The 23,082-nt window shown below is 43.5% G+C and overlaps 2 protein-coding genes across 4 annotated transcripts in view; one reads left to right on the top strand and one right to left on the bottom strand.

Annotated features, from left to right (window-relative positions):
* Nucleotides 1-9,719, top strand: part of LOC136443593 (cobalamin binding intrinsic factor-like) — a 64,485-nt gene extending 54,766 nt beyond the window's left edge. For all 3 annotated transcript variants that reach the window (XM_066440885.1, XM_066440895.1, XM_066440905.1), the window contains 7 exons: nt 5,805-5,973; nt 6,328-6,439; nt 6,793-6,965; nt 7,391-7,571; nt 7,912-8,134; nt 8,325-8,446; nt 8,660-9,719. In XM_066440885.1, coding sequence (XP_066296982.1) covers nt 5,805-5,973; nt 6,328-6,439; nt 6,793-6,965; nt 7,391-7,571; nt 7,912-8,134; nt 8,325-8,446; nt 8,660-8,724 — 1,045 coding nt within the window. In that variant the 3' untranslated portion in view covers nt 8,725-9,719. The remainder of the gene's footprint in view (nt 1-5,804; nt 5,974-6,327; nt 6,440-6,792; nt 6,966-7,390; nt 7,572-7,911; nt 8,135-8,324; nt 8,447-8,659) is intronic.
* Nucleotides 9,720-12,967: 3,248 nt separating this feature from the next.
* On the bottom strand, nt 12,968-15,473 carry LOC136443604 (tripartite motif-containing protein 2-like). Its single transcript, XM_066440917.1, has one exon. The coding sequence runs from the start codon at nt 15,431-15,433 to the stop codon at nt 13,517-13,519; it is 1,917 nt and encodes a 638-aa protein (XP_066297014.1). The 5' UTR covers nt 15,434-15,473; the 3' UTR covers nt 12,968-13,516.
* Nucleotides 15,474-23,082: the final 7,609 nt, after the last annotated feature.

Consider the following 23,082-nt stretch of genomic DNA (forward strand, 5'->3'; position numbering starts at 1 on the left):
AATACACATCGTACACCACTGCTTGCTCTCTCTTAGGGCTGCCAACCCTCAACTCACGACGTAGAACTCTCACTGAGTCGTTTGCGAAGAAGCTTGTTCGATCAGGCCAATTCCAGCACCTACTCCCACCAACTAGAGGGAACATCAGTGGCCGGCAAACACGGTCGTCACATAAACTTGACACTCAATATGGCCGAACTGACCGGTATATGAACAGTGCGTTACCTTACATGATTCGTATTCTGAACACTTAAGAAATCCACGACTATATGTGTTACAATAAGAAGCTTACCTTGTGTGTATTGTCGTATTTTAACAAGTATTTTTTAATTGTTGCGGATGTAATGAAGTCGTCGTTTTTAAATGAAATGAAATGTTATGTGTCTCGGCAATTCAGCTTAATAGCTGCTAAGAGATCATTGAAGAATAAACCAGTCTTATAGTATGTGCTGATTGTAGAACCTATCAGTTTGTTTCTTCCTAAATTACTTTCATGAGGCCTCCGCGCTTCTCATTGGCTTGCGGTAAAACTTTTAGCACGGTCGTAAGCAGTTTGTAATTGGAATTCGGTGTGACTTTCCCAGACCCAGTGCTCAGTATCGATCCATGGTCCCTTATCGGCATGTTGAATTAACCAAGTTAAAGCCGCCTTCCCACTACACAGCAGCTTTGATCAGAAGATAAATGAGCCTGTAGATGAATCCTTTTAGGACTGTCTTTTCTTGCTTCACGGTGAGCATTGTTCTGTTTGTTTTGTCTGATTTGATTTAGGAATTTACCTCAGGTCTTTTATCGGTCTTAGTCAGTACTCTTAGAGAAATCGACGTCTTAATGTAACTGAGTTTCTGCTATTCCATCTTCATCTAAAGACTTTCTCGACAACGAAGTCTGTCTCCTGGTATTGAATCCGTGTGCTTTATACGTTTTCGTTCCTTCAAATACTTAATAGTGGACTGCTTTAGTCAATAAAACATTCCCCTTTGCAACAATTATGAATTAAGCTGCCTCGATCAAAATAAACCGCCAAAACTAAATAGGGGCACGTAAACCTTTTTAGCGCGCCAAACCACAGCAAAGCAGTAGGTGTTCGATGGTAACGCTAACTTTGTAACTTCTGTTGCTGATTGCAACACGTCCCCAGTGCCTAATACTGTCTATAAATAACTTGCGAATGATGCATCTGTGGCTCCTGTCCCATTTTCACCTATAGATGTGACACTTCCAATTTATGAGTTACTGCAGTATTGGCACCATCACTGATGTTCCTAGCCCTGCCACGTTTCCATTACAGACTGGCACACACGCCAACGGCTACAAACTCATAACTGTATCGCTTCTATAAATGGTTCTTATGGAGTCGCTTCTGGCAACTACGGACGAGAACGCATATCTGAAGCTACAACAGCGCTACAGCCTTCACCTTCTGCGCGCACTATTCTTATAGAATCAGCCGGTTATTGATCTGACACAGCGGTTCCTCTCCCTGCGGGTTAATACACCAACCTCTCACCCGGGGACTGGGTTACAAGGCTACCGTATCGACCTGCGGGGACCGGATTCTGCTGATCTGCTTCTTCTGTGTGCCCATTGCCCGCTAACTCATCACGTCTAGGGTTATTGCGGCCATACAAGTATATTCGTTTATTGCAAACTCTTGCCCGAAGGCTAGCAATGGAATTAACATTTCTTACTTTCAGATGCATAGACTTCGATAAAGATACCACATCTCATATCTAGGGTTTGCCTGGAAGGACGACTACCATATATTGGTACTGCCGAAACTTATGAATCAACGTATCTTATAACCAAAGTTGGGTGCTGCTGAACCCATTCAAAGACTGAAGTTAAGTTAAGGATCAATGCAAAATATAATGATTGAAGCATTTGGCTGCGAGTATCTTGAAAAGAAGTATTGATGTGACTGTAAAGCACCTTTCATATCATGCTGTCTGCAGACAAAGCCAAACTGTGACCAAGTCACATAAATCTTCATCGCCCTGTCGGCTACATGATAAGTAAACCCGCGGTGTCTCGTTGTCACAGCAATAACAAGACTCTGTGAATCGACCTGGCAGGCGTTCAACACCGTTCGACGTTTTTCGGTGCGCTGGATCTGAATTGCCTTACATAAGCTTGTTTTATAACACAGAGTCAGGACACAAGGGAAATTTTAACATAAATCTATGTTCGGCCACATATATCGATAAGAAAGATCGGCTTTGATGATGCCTAAGTAGGCTAAGAAGAGACTTAGTTTTTACACTCGATCGTCTGTTTCTTTGCAGCTTGGATGATGCTGTAATTTGTAAAAAGATTTTCTTGTTTTAAGAGGCCGGTTTTAACATTGATGACAAATCAGGATTCAGAGAAATTAAAAAGCGCAAACCTAAGCCACTATCAGTGAAGAAATGTCTACTTTTGTTTGCTTAGGTTCACGCTTTTCAATTGCCTTTTCTAGTTTCGGACTTGTCATATTGATCTTCTCTTCAATTCACATGTAGACAGGTCGATGATGGAAGGTATCGAACCGCTCTGCAAAGGTCTTGTCATGTCCATTTGTGCAATTGAAACATGCTGGAAAATCTAATCACGCTAAATGCTGAAGGGCGTCCGTGGGAGGTACGTGAAATTAGTCGATTTATTTTCGCTACTCGGCTTTAAACACCGTTAATGAACATAAAGAACAAAAGACGGAAGAGGCAGCTAATATTAAAAAAAAAGACTCATTGCTGTTGACTACTGAGTTTGTCTTCTGTTTCTTACCTCAGTGACCGTAGACTAGGTTTGATGATTGATACATGTATTTTGCTTCTGGTGTCCAACACAACTGTTAGTCTATATTCTATGTATACCTGCACTGTAGATGATACAACCATTTCATTTAAAACGTCCCAGGAAATACTGGGGAGATATTTATTCGCTTTCATGAGGAATATGTACGTAAAAGAGACTCACTGGAGACTGTTTTCAAATCACCATCTAGTTCTCTACCACCCCCTTATCTGTATATGGTACGGTCTTTGCGACTAGTACGAACGTCCCGAGGGCAGGTTTGTATTGGACTTATCTACTTTGTGCGACGCTCATAACAATTTATCGACTCCGAACATCGATTCTCATTTGTTCTTGGAAGGAGACCTAAGCTATCGATGTGGTTACTGGAGTGAAGTGTGTCAGGCTATCCATCTGTCGTACCCGCCATACTGTAGTTTACTGATGAATGATTTAGTATGGTTCATACCGGGCTTCGGTTAGATCAGGTTAGGCTAACTGCCAAGAATTAACGATACAGTTTATCTTCCGCAGTTAGAGGTTACAGGCTTCACAGGGCCCGGGGCTCTATTTCACATGCATGATTTAGTAGGATTCATACCCGGCTTCGGTCTTATCAGGTTAGGCTAACTGCCAAGTATGAAGGATACGCTTTATCTTCTGCATGCAGTTAGAAGACAGGCTGAGGGAAGTTGAAAATGCAAATATTCTGCGGGTTCTTTCCGGGTAAAAGGGGAAAATGGAGTTATATAGTTAGTCCTCTGGTGGAGGCGGAAAGTACTGGCCGGCAGGTCGCTATTCTAATAAACCTGTTTAATATTGTATAAATTTTATTTGTTACTGCACTAGAGCTCTGTAGGTCAACGTTTTACCAAGATATGTGACTTAATGCACAAGTTAAGGCAAAAGAGGGAACAGAATCCCCGGTCTATGTGGTTTGACATTATTCAAGATGGCGGTCATTACTGCCGCCTGACCTTCCCATAATTCCGTAGTACCCACCCCCGCACAAGTGCCCGGATTTGCTCTTGCGGGAGATTCAATGCACGGGGTCAAATTGGCAAAATTAGCCTTGGATGACTGAGGTAGACCTTCCATCGATCCGCCGTGATGTAAGTGCGTTGGGACATTTTTAGGATCCCCGCTGGCGCGATGCCCGAATGTGATCATGGTAATGAAGTTGAAGTCACAGACTATCGGTTGAAGGTTGGTTGGATGAGATAAAGTCAACCGAGGGGACCGCCAGTGTGTACAAAGGGATTTACCTTCTTATGCTGCTAGATTACCTGTTACCTGACCTGAACTCACCTCGCAAAGTGGGAAAGTTTGACGCATACACAAGCATACGAAGTGCCCTGAACTTTGTGTATAAATTCTGGCGTTTGCGTAACCTTGGTGATGCAAAACATGGGGGTAATCTGAAACTATCGTCACAAAAGACGGCTGTAGAATTCTGCCAGCGAGTTACGAGGTATTATCCTTACATTTATATACGCCCTCTTAGCCCAGACCGTGTGTCTACATAGGTCCAAAACTTTTGACCCATAAGACACCAGCGTATGGTCTAGAATGAATGAGCATAAGATATGAGGCAATGTTATGACAGCAGATAGGACTAAAATCGCCATGATCCATGAACAGATATTTTAAATAAATGTTGAAATAAGGATCGGGTTGCAAGAAGTCATAGTCTATCTTTGAGCGATGGAGGATATCAGTCTAAAATATCTATATACAATTATGTATTTTTAATATTTTGAATGTATAGGAGATAACAAAAGAATATTGCATATGCCACACAACGCAGTCACACGGGTACATGACAAATGCCGCCACCTTGCAAGACGGATTACTTCCGATATGCGCAATGTACACAACATGAAATATATGTTGCACACATCGCAGCCCCCGTACATGACAAACTCTGCCTGTCGATACCTCATTTAAACGACATGGTGTTCAATTAAGCCTTGATAAATACAAACGGAGCCCGGAGCCGCCGAGACATGCCGCCATATGGTCGAGAACTAGCTGTCAATAATCCGCGCGACGGGCCGAGATTGATCGCACCTCACTGCTGAGGCGGGGCCGAACATTGATTGGGACTTTATGAAAGGGTCCTGGGGTCTATCCCCTTCATTTAACATAATGAAGCATCAGATCTAACTGAACAAACGGGGGATCAGAGGCGCTGCTCACGCTATTTCATGGGTTGTGGTCCCGCCACGCCCCGAAGCAGAAGGGATTGGAAAATGAACGGGTGTTCACCCAAATGTCATGGCACCGGTGTCAGGGGAACTCACTGTGAAGATTGTGACATAGAGGAACATACATATTGATGTAGTAAATCGTATGCGCACCGAGGTCCGGGTAGAATACCGGTATGAACGAACAAATGATGACTCAACATGGTTTTCGTGCCTCTTATGTCAAGGGAGCTTGTGGCGGAGCTCCAAGACTTTGGCAGAGCTTCAAAATGTATTCCTAGACATTGAAAAGGTCAACTCATGTACATGTATATGATACATGGACAATGATGAATTTCACAGTTACTATTGTCTTTAAAGACGTATGCTTGCTGAAATGTTTTCAGTGTTGCGCCTATATTAATCAACCTGACAAAGATCAGTATCAAAAACTTTTCCTTGGTTTTAAACAAAAACCCATAAACGTTGTGCAGACGAGAAAACATGCTAGTGAATGTAGACAATGGAACTAGAAGGAAAGTTTCTCCTGCTTCCTTTCCCGCAGAGCGCACGTTCCCCTCTTCACCACAAATGCATTAACCTTAAGCACACTGAAGTAGCCGCTTGGCACCCAATTCCCTATTGGTTAGAGTTAGGCAGCAGGGAGAAGGGTAAAGGTGTCTTAGCAGATATTTACAATACAATACAATACGAAGCTGGTGTTTTGCGCCGATGGGCGGTTATATCGGATATGAAGATACAGATATGTATAGATATCTTAAGATTTCTTTCATATATTCATTTCACTCTTTGTTAAGACGCTATGTGAACTGTTTGTTTCTTCAGGAGAGGTTTCCACCTGAAAGACGTTCCCACAGGTGAGCTGTCTCACTACGTCCTTGCGCTGACCGCCACCTGTCAGAACCCGCGGAACTTCTACGGACACAACCTGCTGGAGGCCATAGACAGGGCGCTGTTCCACTTCCCCACGGCGGAGTTCAACAACTTCTACCAGGTACTTATTGGTTTGTTCGTTTTTTGTTGTTGTTGTCTGTTTGTTTGTTTGCTTCTTAATTTTTCATTACACCCCTGACCACATCAAAGCTGGTTTCATGTTACTACGTATGGTAGGCAAAAACTACATCACTTGACGCGCAATGGTATACATATATATTTATGGTTGGCTGCAGAGGATGATGGGATGGCGTTTTGGCCTGCTTTACTTATACGCTTGTTATTGCTGTTACTCATCTTTGCTTTAAGTTCATATCACAGCCATAAGGCAAAATAATAGCAGCAAATTGCATCACTGTGATTAAATGTAACTGAACTGTAATTATTGAGTCTGTATATTACATGTGTTTGACAGTTCAGCCAGGGAGTGCTTGCCATCTGCGGTGCCGGAGCTCCGGTCAAACCCAGACTCATCAAGGACCTGGCGAAGGGTCAGCAGTCTGACGGGGGATACCCGTTCGGTGTCGGTGAGTACCGTTACATCAGCCGACTCGGCTACGTGTTGTTGGAGACTTTCCTCGCTAGAAGTGTCTTAAATCCTGGTGGTACTCCTTTATACTGTAGAGATCAAAGAAACACACTAGTGTTGAAGAACACGATAGGATCACATTATTGCGTCGGTTCCATTCTGTACTGCCGCTCTCATGAGGTTTTGTGGAAACTACAACTGATTTGAATTTTTCCCTAGCAGATACTACAACGGAGTTGATCTTCAGATAGTTCCAGGACAAAACCGCACTCCTTACTTCTGCTTTATTACCGCTTCATGGACTCCTATCATTAGGAAAAACATGTTCGTTTTCTCTCTCGTGTTTCCCAGACGCAACAGCTATGGCGGTCCTGGCCCTGTCCTGTGTGGAGAAACAGCGCATCCACAAGCACGACAAGGCGGAGATCAAGTCGGTGTTCGGTCAGGCTGTCAACTACCTCAGGACCCAGCAGAGACCCGACGGCAGCTTCGGCAATCAACACAACACCGGTCTCGCCGTACAGGTGGGGTGAAACTTTTACACAAGAAGGCGAAGTTCATAGCGTAGCAATCGTAACGACTTTTGTAGCACAGCAGGTAATAGTATAGTGCGAGGTTTTGTTTAAATGGGATCATGGTCCAGTGGTGAGCAAACCTTTATTTTGGACCGGTCGCCGGAGGGTCAGAGGTTCAAATTAATGCAAAGCTAGGTTGTCGCTTAGCTACTGGTAAGGGTTCCAGTCCCTATGACGTCGAGTAAATCCGTGGTCCACTGATCACTGAAGTTGCCGAAGCAACAGGTGACAGACAGACAGACAGACAGACAAACTGTACGTGACTGTACATCTTTTGGTTTAAGAATAAGGAGCCAACGCCTGTTATAAAAATAGCTTTGGAGCTAGCTCAAGTAAATTTTCATCTGTGTATCCGTCCCTGCGGTCCCTTCTAGGCTATGATAGCAGCGAACCTGGAGCCGGCCACGTGGCGGTGCCCGGACGCCCTGACGACCCTGACCCGCACGCAGCACCAGGACGGGTCGTTCGGACAGTTCTTCCAGACAACCGTGCAGGTCCTGCCGGCTCTGGCCGGAAAGACGTACGCTGACGTCAACAGGATCATGTGCGAAATGGGTAAATATGAACTACAGTGAATAGAATAGACGGTTTCCATTAAGAGCGCCATTTTGTAATGCACTCACACGAGAGCACAACCTGGCGCATGGCGTGAGCTGTATTCGAAACGTGATCGGGTATGGATCGAATAAATAGATGGAGAAACTCTTTCAGATTTTGACCTAACTCCAAACATTTTCATAACAGAGCACAAAACATGTGTATTATAAAATTTAACACACAATCAAGCAATGCAAGCGACCAAAAGGCTCTAATGTAAAAGTAATGTCAGCTCAAAGCAAGCAAACCTAAAAAAAATTGTGTGACGACTGAAACACTGAAACTTTTCTGTCATCAGCTCCGATCATGGATGAAGACGAGGAGAGCTTCCTGATGACCGAGTATGACCTGTATGACCCGGACGAGGAACCTAACCATTACGTCAGTAACATGACGGTCGAGTACACCATCCACAGTGACTTCCACCCTAACGTGTCAGCCAGTATAGAGATCACCGTACCCAGCAACACCAGCTTCATCGACATCATGGACCTCGCCGCGGAGAGGGACGAGAGGTTCAGGTAAGCGTTGAAATTTAAGCGTGATGTGTTATATTGTTAATAATTTTATGTGAGTTAATGACACAATGTGAAAGGGAGGGTAAAACAAGTGCACATTAGCAGTACAGTACAGTATAAAAATATCTACAAATGATTTCAAAGATCATAACCGATATCAGAACTCTGTTGTTGTTTTTTCAAACACACACAGGTATGAAGCGCCGCACACGAAGTGGGGCCATTACGTCAGCACCATCGGGGAAGTGAGGGAAGACCACGACGAGAAACGGTACTGGACAATCATGTTGGACCCGGACATCTCCATAGATGAAGGTATGGTTCAGTGATCTCTTTCTCTCGGATTTTGTCCCTCGTTCTTCCTCTCTCCCTGTCTCTTCCCTTGTCGTTCTTTTTCCCATTCCTCTACCTCCCATGCCTTTTTTCTTCATCCGTTTTCTGTCCTGGCCACTGTCTCGGTGTCATTCTTTGTCTTTATGCATTTCGTCAATGTCGTCATAGATTCACCTGTTTGATCTTATCTTCCAGGCATTGACCACTTCATTCCGGATGATGGCGATCACGTGATCTTCAGGTACCGAAAGTACGACTAGGAAGCCATATTGGATCCTACTGTTAGCAGAGTCCCAGGATGCATCTCTCTATCCGAGGTTCATCCTACAGCTGTCTTGCCGCCATCTTGATCCATTCCAAAAAAGAAACGAAAAGAAAGAAATTATGCCATTGAAAGCTATTCGATTGACCTTTTGTAATGTCAATCATTTGATAAAGTGATTATTATCCAGACTAGCTCTGTAAAACAAGTTTCCTCATGACACGTCTAAACCAATACTGCTTCATTACTGCAGGGACTAGGAAATGTTAATTGATCCTGGATTTGTTTTAGAACTTCCCCGGGCTACTGATTAAGCTCACTTAGCCATCCTACTGGCCAGCTTTTCACGAAGCAATGTGGGCTGAAAACGTGATTATCATACATCTGTTAGCAGCAAGACAAAACGATCGAATAATGGATGAAAGCTTGTCAGATTTCTCGCCGAGAAACTATCATTTAAATCGTATGCCAAAAATACGGCTTCTCGATTAGAAAATGAATATTTGAACCTTTATCTCTTTGCCCATTCTTTTCGGGTTTAGTCGACAACCACGTTGGCATTTGCGTCCAGGGCTCCTTTTTTCATCCACAATAACTTTGGACATTCTCGTGCCATATGGCAGGCTAACGAATATGACAAATTTGAACACGTGATTTTTGCTGTCTGAAAGAAGTTCCGTCTGGTCTTCAATGTCAAGATATGCCCACTGAATTAAGTCTTTGAAAGCTTCGTACTGATGTACATAATTTATGTAAATAATCTAGACCGACTCAGCAATATATGAATGTGAGGGAAAATGTCCGTACCGTTTACCTTACAATGATGACGTATTACATTTTTTTCGGCATGTTGTGTCAACGATACGTTGGTTTGTGACAACCTGTCCTTGGTGTTGAACAGATGTTGTTATGTTTAGTCTGAATCAAAGGAAGATTTGTTTCGATGTAATCAAGTCGAGGTTTTGTAATGAAATAAAATCGTTTCCCGATCGATTTGAATATTGATTATTTCGTGTGATGAATTTCTAGTTAGTGAGAAGTTGATAAGTTGAGTTTAATTATGTCACCTCGGACCAAAAACAAAACTCCTGTATTATTCATCTGAAGTACAGCCAGTAGGCACCCATCTAAGTAACGAGGCTGTTGTAGTGCCTTTTTACGTCCCCGACCCCCATATTACGTCCCTTCCGATAGACGAATACAGCTCCAACCAGAATGCCCTTCCCCGGATTTGAACCGGGGTCTTCCAGTTACCAACTGTAAGTCAATGTAGATCTGAGTATGAGCCATGCAAAGTCTACCGAAAGAACTTCGTCTGTAAGTCAACACGGACTTACTGATGTTCCACCCGCTCCAGGAGACAGTGTTATGGACAAGACGGATGCGCCTTCAGATCTCTATCTTGGTACAGATCATGGCGTCATTACAACCCAATTTGATGCGGTTCTCCCGCTCCCGCTGAGGCACCCGAGTCAAAACGGCCCCTCACGCGGGGTTACCGGGGCCATTTCCGCCCAAATAGCGCGAGGACACGCACGGGTAGGAAAACTTTCACGACTCTTCCCTTGATGAAGCGTGCTCGGACAGGGGTGATTTTACGACGTGCCCTCGACAGGGCAGGCATATCAATGAACTGGAATATTTTTACGACATACCTGGAAGCGTTATAAACATGCTCGGACGGAGACACATTACGACTCTAATGTTCCGGTGCAGCATGAGATATTTTACGACATTGCCTCTGTGGACTTGACATGCGGGGGAAGCTACTTTACGGCTTATCTGGGGCGCTGTGACCTTGGGCTCTCAGGAGCAATTCAACTCTGCAAAAAACAGATCATTTTGAGTGGTGATGAAAAATGCTTCAGCCGGCAAATTAAGCGTGGGTGAACCTCTCTCCTTATTGTTTTCTGTAAAAGTAGTTTTTATTTTTTATCAGACACGAGTCCCAAGAAATACGCAATACTACAAATTGACATTTTATCTGTGTTTTATCCTAGCCCATTATATTAAATCATGAAAGATAATATTATGCTGAGGTTGCTGTGGTGTGTACCCACACTAAAACTAGGACAGGTTAAGTACCTCATATTCATGTTGTATGAACAAAGGGGAACAAAACTTAACCAAGAATTGAACTACTGAACATTATTGGTTCCGACGGCAAAACTGCACTGTTTAGATCTGCACTGATTGTAGTCACTGATTCTCATTTTCTAAGGCTTAGGTCTCAAATGATAAAAGGGGCCCTGCCGGGTAGTAGTTCACGGGCTGTTTTTAGCACTTTGGATGTGACCCCTACGTGGCCCCCTTGGACACCCTGCGACTACCGGGCTATTTTGGGGCAAGTCCGGGGCCCGCGGTGACTTTAACTCGTACTTAAATTCAACCCGGGACCCTGTAACAAATAGACGCTGTGAGCTAATCGTGCGAACACCGAAAGTTACCACCCACCCCCGGGACTCCACCGGGACCAATTTGTGGCTCCGGGGCCCGGCCGGGGACCTAAGCATAACCAGGATCTCAATTTATCCGACATGATCTGCTGAATAGTAGATACTCATGACGCCGACGACCTTTGGTTGGCATTAAGAAGATCCGCGTACTATTCAATCTATTTGTAAAAATAGGTACTGCGTTATTGTGTGAACTTGAAAGCGTGAAATTCTCTTTGATTGAACACCTACTGCACGGCTCCGCGGAGTACTTGCACACTGAGTTACTGAAGTAATTACAAGTTTGCAGCTAGCAGTTTACAACAGCCCAGCACGACTGCTACCTGCGAGGTGATTGTGAAGTTTTCTTGTTTAGTACGTAATAAACCTCACACTGAGCTTTGATGATAACGGGGTCTTGCCTCGTGACACCTATTATAGACCTGATTTAGAGTGGTGCGAATTGTGTATTATCGCTAACCTCAGTGTGAACGACTAAAATGAAAAGTAGAGAAGCGGAAGAGGCCACAGATTCACCGGCAGTGATGTCAGTTTCAGCCAGCTAGAATGTGAGCGGGTTCTATCTTGAGTATAGCGAAACGATTTGGGCAATATGTAGGTGTACGTGTGCCTTTGTTTGCCTCAACTGTACACAAATTAACGTCATGTTATTTCTTCTCACAGTAATACCGTGGACTGACCGGTTTATCGTATGTAGGAATGAAATATTGCTACATTATGCCACATATTGCTACTGTTATGAGACATTTCTATGGACAAAAGTCCTGTGGGAAAGTTAGCTGACTGCATATAAATTGTACAGAGTTGGTCAGTCTCTTGTGGTACTTTTTGGACGACACGTTGGGTAGTATTGGATTTACAATTTGAAACTTACTATATCTGGAAGGGTCGGCTATATATCTACGTGTGAACTGTGAAGTCTACTGGATACGCCCACAGGAAGGTGGAAGTAGGGTACGTGGGCATTTCCCACAGGACTTACACAAAACTTCTGATGGAGAGTTTCCATTAAAAGTTGATGAAGTAGTGGTCCCCGCGAGTCAAGTCATTAATGTGCGAGAGCCGATCTCACCACCATGATGAATCACGGCAATGCTATGCCTACATGTTCCAACAGATACCCACCATATCTTCTATTATATAATATACAGCCCCAGGTATATAATAAACCGACCACGAAGACGTGTGGACAGGTGACGACTGGCTGTATTGAATGCAGATCGAGCGTTTCCGGAGGAGAGGAAGCTATGAAGGAAGGGACGCTCAAGCTATCAATATTTGCTATAAAACATGTGAAAGATGCCTCGCTGCCTGTTTGAAATCTCTGTAGCAAAGTTTTCTATCATTATAGTCCATCAAAGCCAAAACAATTCCCTTGTGCTTTAATACATACATGCGTGTGCATCAGTACCTCTCTAAGCCATTAATCTATGCTACGAAACGTGTGAAAGATGCCACGTTGCCTATTTCAAATCTCTGTAGCAAAGTTTTCTATCTTAAAATCTTGCCTTGTGCTTGGACACATACATGCATGTACATTAGTACCCCCTAAGCCCTCATTGTACTAAATGTTTTAACCATGCAGGACCAACTCCAGCGCATTGCAGCGGTGAGGGTATTGGTAAAATATCACAACACTGAAACGCTGGCATTTCTCTATTTGGTTAAATGAGCTTTATGTGGAGGTTCCCCATTAAGACTTGACGATGAAATATTTTCCTAGGGCTATACCATTAACGTAACGTGCGACTGACGCTTGGGCTTCAGGGAACAATCTATGAAGGGTGGAACTTTTTTCGTGCATGTTTTAATAGATGAGTAGGAATACATTTAGTAACACGTGTACAACACAAACACCTTCTGAAACAAAGGAATGTTTGAAATGCTAAAGAAACATGTCGACACTACTCTATCTCAACAACGAGCCAACAACTACTAAAACTCATTCAGAAAGTACTCACAAACAAGAAGTATATAGAACAAAACTTACTTAAGGAACATGTACAGTTGATGACCATGGTACGTGTATAAGAGTCTTATGACAGGATTTGGTGTCTGTCTTTAAAATGCTTACTCGTCTTTGTGGGGAATGTCATGTGGACAGAAAATATGCTATTGAAATAATTCAAAAGGGTTACGTTTTAGTCCAGTAAAATTTTTGCATCCAAGCAATGGAATAGTACTACTGTTACAACGGATTCACGCGAATATACGAGTTTTATCACTCTCAGTCTAAAGGCACAGTTAACGCTGAATAGTCTTTAGAAATATGTAAATCATATCTCCATATACATCAGAAGGATGAGAAAGCTGAAGCTGTCGTAACCTTCCATTCTAGATAAGGAAAAACTTGATGGAATGTCGATCAGCAACTACCAGATGTCCATCATGCATGGTCAGTGCCACTGGGAAGTTCAGCCCGTGTTTCTCCTGTGTCAGCACGTGCCTGATGAACACGCCGTCCTCACTGAACAGGGAAACACGGTGGTTGACACTATCAGCCACCATGATGTTGTCTTCTCTGTCCGTGATGACACCGGCCGGGTAGTTCAGTTGGCCAGGTCCCCAGCCAAAAGATCCTATTGTGAAGAGATACCGTCCAGCGGGGTCGAATATCTTCAGGTTGTTGTTGCGCATGTCACTGACGATGATTTGGTTGCTGCTGTTAACGGTGACAAGGAGGGCGGGACCGTGCAGACTTTGACCTTTGCCCTCAAATTTCCGAATAACGTCACCGGCGGGACTGATGACAAAACTTTGGGACCCGACAGTAACGATGATACGTCCGAATTTGTCCACAGCAATACCTCTTGTAGTTGCCTGAGTGTCTGTAGCACCTGGCACCTGGATGACACGTGACCCCCTCCTCCCCTGTCTGTCCAGCACGTGGATGCTGTGTCCGTCTCCTGTCACCAACAGCTCACCGTTTGTCTGCACCGCCACACACAACGGCGGGAAACCGAGATCGATCTTCTTGGAGGAGCCATCTTTGTCCAGAAATTGCAGACGCTTGTTGCCGTAATCGGTTACTACAATGTTGCCCTCTGGGGTGACAGCAAGTGATGTAGGCCTGCTAAACTCGCCATCACCGGCGCCAGTGACCTTCTTCCCAACTGTTTTCAGGAGTATCGGCACTCTCGTTTGCCTGATTCCACCCATCAGCTTAGCTACTTTCTGCTCCACTTTAACATTACAAGCTGGAGGATCCACGATCAAGTTCACAAAGTTCTTGGTCATTTCAGGCTTTTCGGCCGCATTTTGTGGCTCCCAGTCAGTCAGCTCTCCGGCCACCGACAGGACCTCCGCTGGGGTCCCGGACTCCAACACATCGTCCATGTGCTGGATACGGCTCCGGGCTGAGGCCAGGTCCATCTCAGCCGCCTCCATGGCTGTTTCCAACTGCGTCTCTCGTGCAGCATTCATGGCACGAAGCTGACTGATCCTGTCATTCTTCATCTTCTCAGCGGCTTCGATGATGGCCTGTGTCTGCTTAGCAATCTGCTCTTCTGTACGCTGTACCTGTGAAGGCCACTCCTCTCGTACTGACTGTAACTGTTGAATCCACTTCTCGTGCAGGTCTGCTGTGTTCTGCACTGTCGACAGTTTCCCCCTGAGCTTCGCTCTCTCCCTCTCGGCCGCCTTCTCTATCTCCACATACTGGTGATCTCTGTGCGCCGTGACCACACAGTGCAGACAGATGACCCGCTGACAGGTATCACAGTAGAACTTGTTCCGTTCACTGTGATCCTTACACCTGGAAGTTCCGCTTGCTTGGAGCTCGGCGGAAAACTGGCCAGATTGCAGGTCTTGAATTGTTACAACTTTGTGGGACCTGGTGAGTTTGAGTCCACGGTGCACGTCGTTACACGTCTGACACATGTGGTCCGTGCACTCAACACAGTAAAACTCAGCGGTACTACCCTTGTCACAGACCGTACAGGGGACGCCTGTCTCCCTGGGCTCCGGTGTTTCACCTTCCCCTTTAGGCTGTTGTTGCAGAATGCCGTGCAATTTGTCGACAAGAAAGTTGGACTTCAGCCCCTGGACGCCATTTTGCGGGAGGGGGACGTCCTGTCGGCACGTGGGGCAGGCCAGCTTCCCTTCCGGTTCTGCGGCCAGGAGCTTCTCCAAACACAGCTGGCAGAAGGTGTGAAGACACGGCAGCATCTTAGGCTGCTTGAAGTCCTCCAAACAAACCTGGCAGACGAGAAACTCCTCGGTAATTTCGTTGATCGCAAAGTTGGACGCCATCTTTACCCAGAAGTACAAGGTTGAGAGGTCACACACGGAAAGGTCAAAGGGTGGCGGGTTGTTCCACTTCGGAAGTTCAAGGGGGAGTTAAAGTCCCGCTTTACTAAAGGTAAATCTTTACTATTCTCGGTTTCTACCAGGAAAGACCCCTTCTCTCAAAGAAGTTATTCAATAAAAAGCACCATTTGGTGGATTGCGAAATGAAACAAAAATTCGCCAGGGCATCGGTTTTGTCCGGATATACTCTAATAACATCGGTTTTGCCGATATTCTCTGATAACATATTTCTGTAAAGAACGCCGAGCGAAACCACATGTGAGCAAAGTTTACTAGTCATTAAGCAACAGCAAGAAACCAAACTGCTACACCTTTGAGCAATCAAATCAACGCTTAATGAAGATTCATGGAAGTCATTTGCGAAAGGCAAGTCATTAAGGGAGGATCTTCATTATGTCGAAGCTGCTATGATGAGGTGAATGTAGTTTTCATAGCAATTTGTGTCAAAGATGTCTTACAACAGGGGAGGATTGAGCCATGCTGCTAAACGGCAAAAAAAGTCAGTCTCTGTTGATTTGCTTCAGCAGAAATATTCCACTTTTGCCGTCACTCTCGCTCGGCGGGGAACCTGTACCATTCTCAAGGGTCGCAAAGGGCCTTGGGTTCATCTTCGACTGCAAGCTGTCATGGCACGACCATGTACAATCCCTCGTTTCAAAAGCATCGAGCAGGCTGCACTATCTCAGACTACTGACTAAACAGGGGATGTGCGTGGCTGACCTGGTTCAGATTTACCTGTCACTTATTCGTAGCGTTCTTGAATACGGTCACGTTCTGCTGGTAGGTTGTAGCAAAGAACAATCGGACAGCATAGAACGTGTACAGAAACGGGCCCTCCGTATTATCTCTCTCGGGGGTAGGCGATCAGTTCCCAACCTACCTTCCTTGAAGGAACGGAGAGAAGCTGCTGCAGTAAAGCTCTTTAAGGACATGTTAAGTCCCGAACATCCACTGCATGATCTTGTGCCTCCTCAAAGACGCACAGTTACTGGCAGGCAACTGAGGAACAAGAACGCGTTCACTCTCCCCAAGGCAAGAACTGACAGACTGAAACAGTCGTTTCTCCACACTGCAGTCAGACTTTATAATGACTCTATTTCCTAGCATTACCATCAGCCTGTGAGTTCGGATCTATGCTTAGTGTTTGTTAATATATTATGTATTTTTGTTTGTTGACATTCTGCACGTATAAGTTTCTTTGTAACAAACCTACGCAATTCAGGGTATATCATGTGTGTATTTCCCTGCCTATGTACGTTTGAGGAAGTAATAAATAAATAAATTAATGTTATACTTAGTAAAGGTCAATCGGACTGTATAGTTCTCGTTTAAAAGATTTATTGTTAGTGAAATGGCTAACAAAGTTAGCGTTCGGCTGATTTGTTTGAGAAATAAAAGCGGACATTTAAGGCGGTGGCACCTACGACTGAATATTCTTTACTCCTGTGCCATGATATTTGAAGCAATGTTAATGAAATTTTGAAACCTCCATAAAAGATTAAATGCTCCTGACAAATTAAGATGTCACAACTGTTCGAGCGATGTCAACGACAGCTGTGCGTTTTGTTCGTGTTGTTAGATAATTACCTACATTCCTCTACTGCTAATGCTACATTTGGTCCCAGAGGGACGGGAAAAGACACAATTAGGAAGAATCCACTGGAGAAAGAGCAAAAGATTACGAATAACTCTGTCTTGTGTAATTGGACACTTATGTCAATGGCACGATGTTGAGTTTGAGTTTATGACTGTCTACGGTTCATTTGGCAGCTCCAATAGGCTTATTTAGCAACTGCTATTACAGATGATACTGCTGTCTAAAAATCCAATTTTTTCTTCTCTTGATGGAGAAGAACGTCAACATGTGCAAATGAACAGGGATATTATATTGAAAACAGCATTTTTATAAAGTTGCAACGGTTGATAACGTGTCACTTTTGGGAAAGTTAAGCAATTCGTCTCCCTCTCGACACATCATCACAAATGTTGAATATTGAGAGTGCACGTAATTGGAACCGTGTTACAAGCTACATTTAATCGTCGTATGGGTGAAATAACACTCGGAATGTGTTGTAAATCAGAACTTAACAAGAGTCTTAGGACCCAAAATCTCCATGAAACCTTTTCTTTTATTAAACCTGTTCCCCCCATTCTATATCGCTTAATGGTATGACCCCCGGCCACATGTTGGGGGCTCAGGTTCCACAGTGACCCACTTTCGTAACAGCTGTTAGTAGTGCTACAATGGCCAAAACTGCAAATATAGATTTCCCCATTACTTAGGCAAATTAAGTCCAATTTGCATAATTTGCACTTCATTGTATACAACCCTCTCTAAGCTACTTGCCAAGTAAATAACATGAAAATCTGTTGCTCCTTTCTTCAGTTATTCTCCTTTGAAAATATTTACAAACACGCCATTGCAGTTCCAGTGACACATACCAGGGGGCCCAAAATCGACCTTGACCTTTCTCCTCCCAGCACCTACCCATATACCAAATATCATTTCAATCCATCCACACGTTCTTCAGTTATGCTGATTTTAAGCGTCCGGTGACACATACATACATACACTGTGACACAAACATACACACACGCGCACACGCACGCAAACACAATAACTTCGCATGATTTGCACTTCAGTGTGTACATCTCCGTCCAACCTACCTGCGTACCAAATAACATGAAAATCTGTTGTTCCTCTCTTCAGTTAAACCCCTTTAAAACATTTTTACAAATAGGCCATTGCAGTTCCAGGGACACAAACCAGGGGGCCCAAAATCGACCTTGACCATTCTCCTCTCAGCGCATACCCACATACCAAATATCATTACAAACCATCTACACGTTCTACAGTTATGCTGACTTTAAGTATCCGACGACACACATGCAAACGATTTATCTCCTTACTTATGCAAATTTGGTCTCATTTGCATAGTTTGCACTTAAGTGTGTACAACTTGGTCTAACCTACCTGTGTACCAAAGAACATGACGATCTGTCGATCCACTCTTCAGTTCTTCTACATTTAAGATTTTAACAAATACGCCATTGCAGTTCCAGTCACACATGCCAGGAAGCCCAAAATCGACCTTGACCTTCCTCCACCTAACACCCACCCACATACCAAAAATCATTTCAATCCATGTACAGGTTCTACAGTTGTGGCGACTTTAAGCGTCCGGTGACACAAACATACACACAGACACCAAACGCAAGCAAAACAGTATCTCATGAAAAAGCCTTTTTTCATGGAGATAACAACACCACTTCAAAGATTCTTTATCTGTTGCCGCTAAACTGCTTGCCATTTAAGTTACAACTTTCTTCAATTCTACCGGAGAGGAATGGTTAAGGAGAAATGAATCAACGACATATCCCCACTATATTTGAGTCGTAATGAACAGCCTACTGCGGCTGTACCATTTGGAAAATGTTTCCAACAGATGGTAAGCCATTAGATAAAGTGCTGTAATCCATTTTCATTGCCGCCGCCACTTAATGTTCCCATTTTTGGTAATTTGACATTTTCTTTTACAGCAGTAGGGCAAAGGGCGAGAGAAGAAAGAAGGTAGCGAAGGTGGACTGCTTTTTTGGTTGCTTTTGCACCAGGCCACCCGCATTGTTTGGCAATCATGCTCTTTGAGTTCATGTTATTTCCTATACGCCAGTCATTTTCATAGCCACATTATAATTTGTCATTTTGTAATTTTTTTCTAACCTTTGTTTATTCACAACAAGCACCTTTGACTGAGGTCATGAGGGCTAGGGAAGAGGTAAAGGTCAGACGTGCAAAATATAGTGTTCATAGTGTTATTTTCTATCTATCGATTAACACTATTACCTTTTAAGAGAGAAAAAACAACAAGAGCTACTAGAACTTAAGACGACACAACTTGAATAGGAGTCCTGATCCGTGCCAGCTGAATAAAAAACAGAAGAGAAGAAAAATTGCCAATGTTTTTGTGAATTTATGTATGAAATCAGTTGACTCCAGGATTTTGAGACGCCATTAACAGAAGACAAGCTGTGTGACTTGTCACGTTGTTCAGTACTTTCATCATCCTGTCACTGTCGACGATTAAAGCGCCCATTTACGTTAATTGCAGCCCTCTGATCTCATCCGGGGGTCGTTTTTGTTCACTTGCCATCAACCGGTGGTGAAAACTTGACAAAGCAACGTTACAATCGTTACCAAGGTGATTATGATATGAAAGGAACTCATTTCTGCCCTTGTCACCCTCCGATACGCGCCCTGATATAATTACCTTCCCGCTGTGAGGTACAAAGGAATATATGGTCGACCTGTTGGGCTCCTCGAACGTTCAGCACACGGTGCAATTATGGATTTTAAGTCGACATGTGCATTGAACATCCCAAAAGGCCGTGTGTATGAATGAATTGAGTACCGAGAGGCTGTCAGGAACACAAACTCATCAGACGTGTATGAAAAAAAAAGCAATATTTTTGTGTCAGCGATATTTCATTTCGACTCGTGTAATTTTTAAGCAACATTCTAAGATTGCAGCACGCATTAGATATAACGAAAATGTACACGTTCGTTGTACACAGATGCTGTTTACGTAAGGTCCAGTTTCAGTCTCTGGCGTTGAGATGGTTACGTCTCTTAAATCGAATATACGTTGCCTATTGTATTATAGATCTTGTATGTGAATTGCATCCTAACATAAAGAAAGGACTCGACAAGCTACCCAATATTGATATCGCATATATTCAGATGGAACAGAGAATTAAACAGTACATCCATGAACAGAGGTGCCATTATTTGTTTGGCATATATGTTCACTTCGCAAACTCTCTCCGCCACCCCAAGTGAAGACAAATAAAAATATATGTATCACTATCATAATTCATTATCAAGAAAGCAACATGACAGAAAAAATATGATATTACACTGGAGCAGAATCCAGAATTTTCCGTACCCGATGTGTGCATTTCTTAACTTTAATACTTCCTGTCTAGATGAAAGGGTCGGCAGGATGTTACTTTCAGACAAATCATCACGGTTGCCAAGCAACGCTTGCAGTAGTGCAAACGTTTACACCACGTAGTCATAGCAACGTTAGAACATCTGACGCAGGCTATCTAGCACATGATGGATTTCATTCTGGAAGCCTGCTGATTCCGGTGACCTTTCTCTGATGTCCAACAAGCTGTGGAATATGTCCTTATTTAGGCGTGAAATGTTGCTAACTGCGTTTGGAGAGAAAAAGAATACCTTTTGTAACCTACTCTTCAGCTACAAATGTGCTTGATCAAATTCAGAAATATTCTTTTTCAGAACACTTGACATCACCTTCTATAGCTTGTGGTCTAGGCATGTTGATAAAGCAACAACCAGGACGGAAAATGATATTAGTACACATAGAATAGAGCAAATGCGTGAACAGGCAACCTGACCATCTGAGCGGCCGGTCTGCCCCATTGATCCTAAACCTCCCTTATGAAAAGCGCATTGAGGAAAGGGTTCACGCTAGCCTGATCAATTCTCGCCACTAGCGCCTCTTCTGCCAATTCGGGGACTTTGGGGAGGGGTCCCACAGCACCCGGGCACCCGGACGGCGGGCTATCCGGACTAGCTTCACGTGCATTAGTAGGACTTTGTCTTCACAAAGACGCCAGCGCTAAAGGCCCGGACCCAATGCCATCCATCGAGGATCCTAGGATTTGAGACTCTTAATCTTATACTACCCCGGGAAACATTAGCGTTTGACGTAAAAAATATTATTTCCTGGGGGATAATAACAGGTGATTGGTAACAATCATGGTAAGCATAGAGCATGAACGGTTGAAATATTTGTAATAAAAATTGGTGCAATGAGTACTAAATCTATGGAGAGTGTAGTGTTAGAAATCCTCGGCTGTTCGATGAATAAATGCAATGAAATAAGATGCTGTCAAAATATGTTACACTTTAATTTGTTTGAAATTACTTTAATTTTGATTGGTTTTATCAAAGTCTGCATTTTTTACTGCTTTTTCTGAACACCCGAATGATATATTACACAATAACTGTTGCAAAAATCATTGGAGCCAAATCGTCTGGCCGTAACTGTAACAGTTCCAGTCAACAGTCGAAAGACAGCAAGAATTGATTAACGAAACGACGATATCATGCCATGCAGCCTGTTATGGATGTGTTGCTCCTGCGGCTAGTTACTTAAGCTTTAAACAAAACACCCAGCAAGCGTACGAAGCAGGAACTGTGTCAAAAATATCATATACATATCTTAAATAGATGTAATTCTAAAACATATATGTTTGAGAGAATGATATATATATTTTAAATAGATAAGATTTTAAAACATGTGTGTTTGAGAGAATGATATATATATTTTAAATAGATAAGATTTTAAAACATATATGTTTGAGAGGATGATATATACTTTTTAAAACAATTCACATTTTATATCAATATCTTTTTTAATACAATACGTATTCTAGATCAACATCTAAAAATCAAACATATGTTGTTTACAAAAACATGTCTGAAAGCATATTGTTGGCTAAACCATGTGTTCCCCAAACCCCTATCATTTCTGAAAACATATGTTGTTCTCATAAACATGTGTTTCCAAAACCCCTATCATACCCGAAAAGATGTTGTTCACAAAAACACGTGTTTCCAAAACCCCTATTGTTCCTGAAAGCATATATTGTTTTTCGCCCGCGCCGAAACTGTGTCAAAAAGGTCTCGCACCAGGTTTACGGGAGCGTGTAAGTGTACCGAACATGCAAATCAGATCTAAGCTATACTAAACATGCTCCGTCACTTTATTACTGAATCAGAACACATAGTTTCTAACCAATGTTATACCGTATTGTTTCGTGGTGCAGTTAGTGGTCAGTTTATTTTATTTTTTTAATATGATATCACGCTACTATCGCACATTTGTAATCGAAATGTTGCTGTATCTATGGTTTAGCCTTTTGTCAGCTCTCTAAGAAGTTACGAAACTCTGGTATCGAGCTGTCAGCGATATGGCGACGTCACCACCGGGCGGGGCGGCGCAGCGGGGACAAGGGTACCCGGCGATGCGGGGACAACGTACGGTACCGGGGGGTGCGGGGACAGGGTTACCGGGTGCACCTGGCGGGTCGGGGTTGGTTGGAGGTTTCAGTTGGCCAACGTCCGGTATAGCGGCGGGGCGGGGACTTCAAGTTTGTTAGGGAACTTTGCAATTGGACATATGATATTTAACCTCCTTGATTGGACCAAATATTCCTGATTCAAAACTTGTGACGGTGCACACCCCCGTGGTAGTGCGGAGCCTGGTAGGAGGACCTGCATGGGGGGTAGTGACTACGAATTACGGAAATTTTTTTACCGCCGATTACGAATTACGTTAAGTTTTCAGAGCTGATTACGAATTACGTTAAATCAAGGAGGTTTTATATAGAGGTTTTATATACATGTAGAAGGAGAGCGGACGGGTAAGTCTCTATTGTACTATGCGTATAACGGGTGAGAAAAGTCAATGTCGCGTCAAGGTGCGAATTACCCAATATGCATACACCCCAGGCCGAACGCTTGAAGAATTTGCTTTCTTTGTTTTCAACTGTGGAGCAAC

The sequence above is a fragment of the Branchiostoma lanceolatum genome, chromosome 1, assembly GCF_035083965.1.
Source record: "Branchiostoma lanceolatum isolate klBraLanc5 chromosome 1, klBraLanc5.hap2, whole genome shotgun sequence".
In the NCBI taxonomy this organism is placed as follows: Eukaryota; Metazoa; Chordata; class Leptocardii; order Amphioxiformes; family Branchiostomatidae; genus Branchiostoma; species Branchiostoma lanceolatum.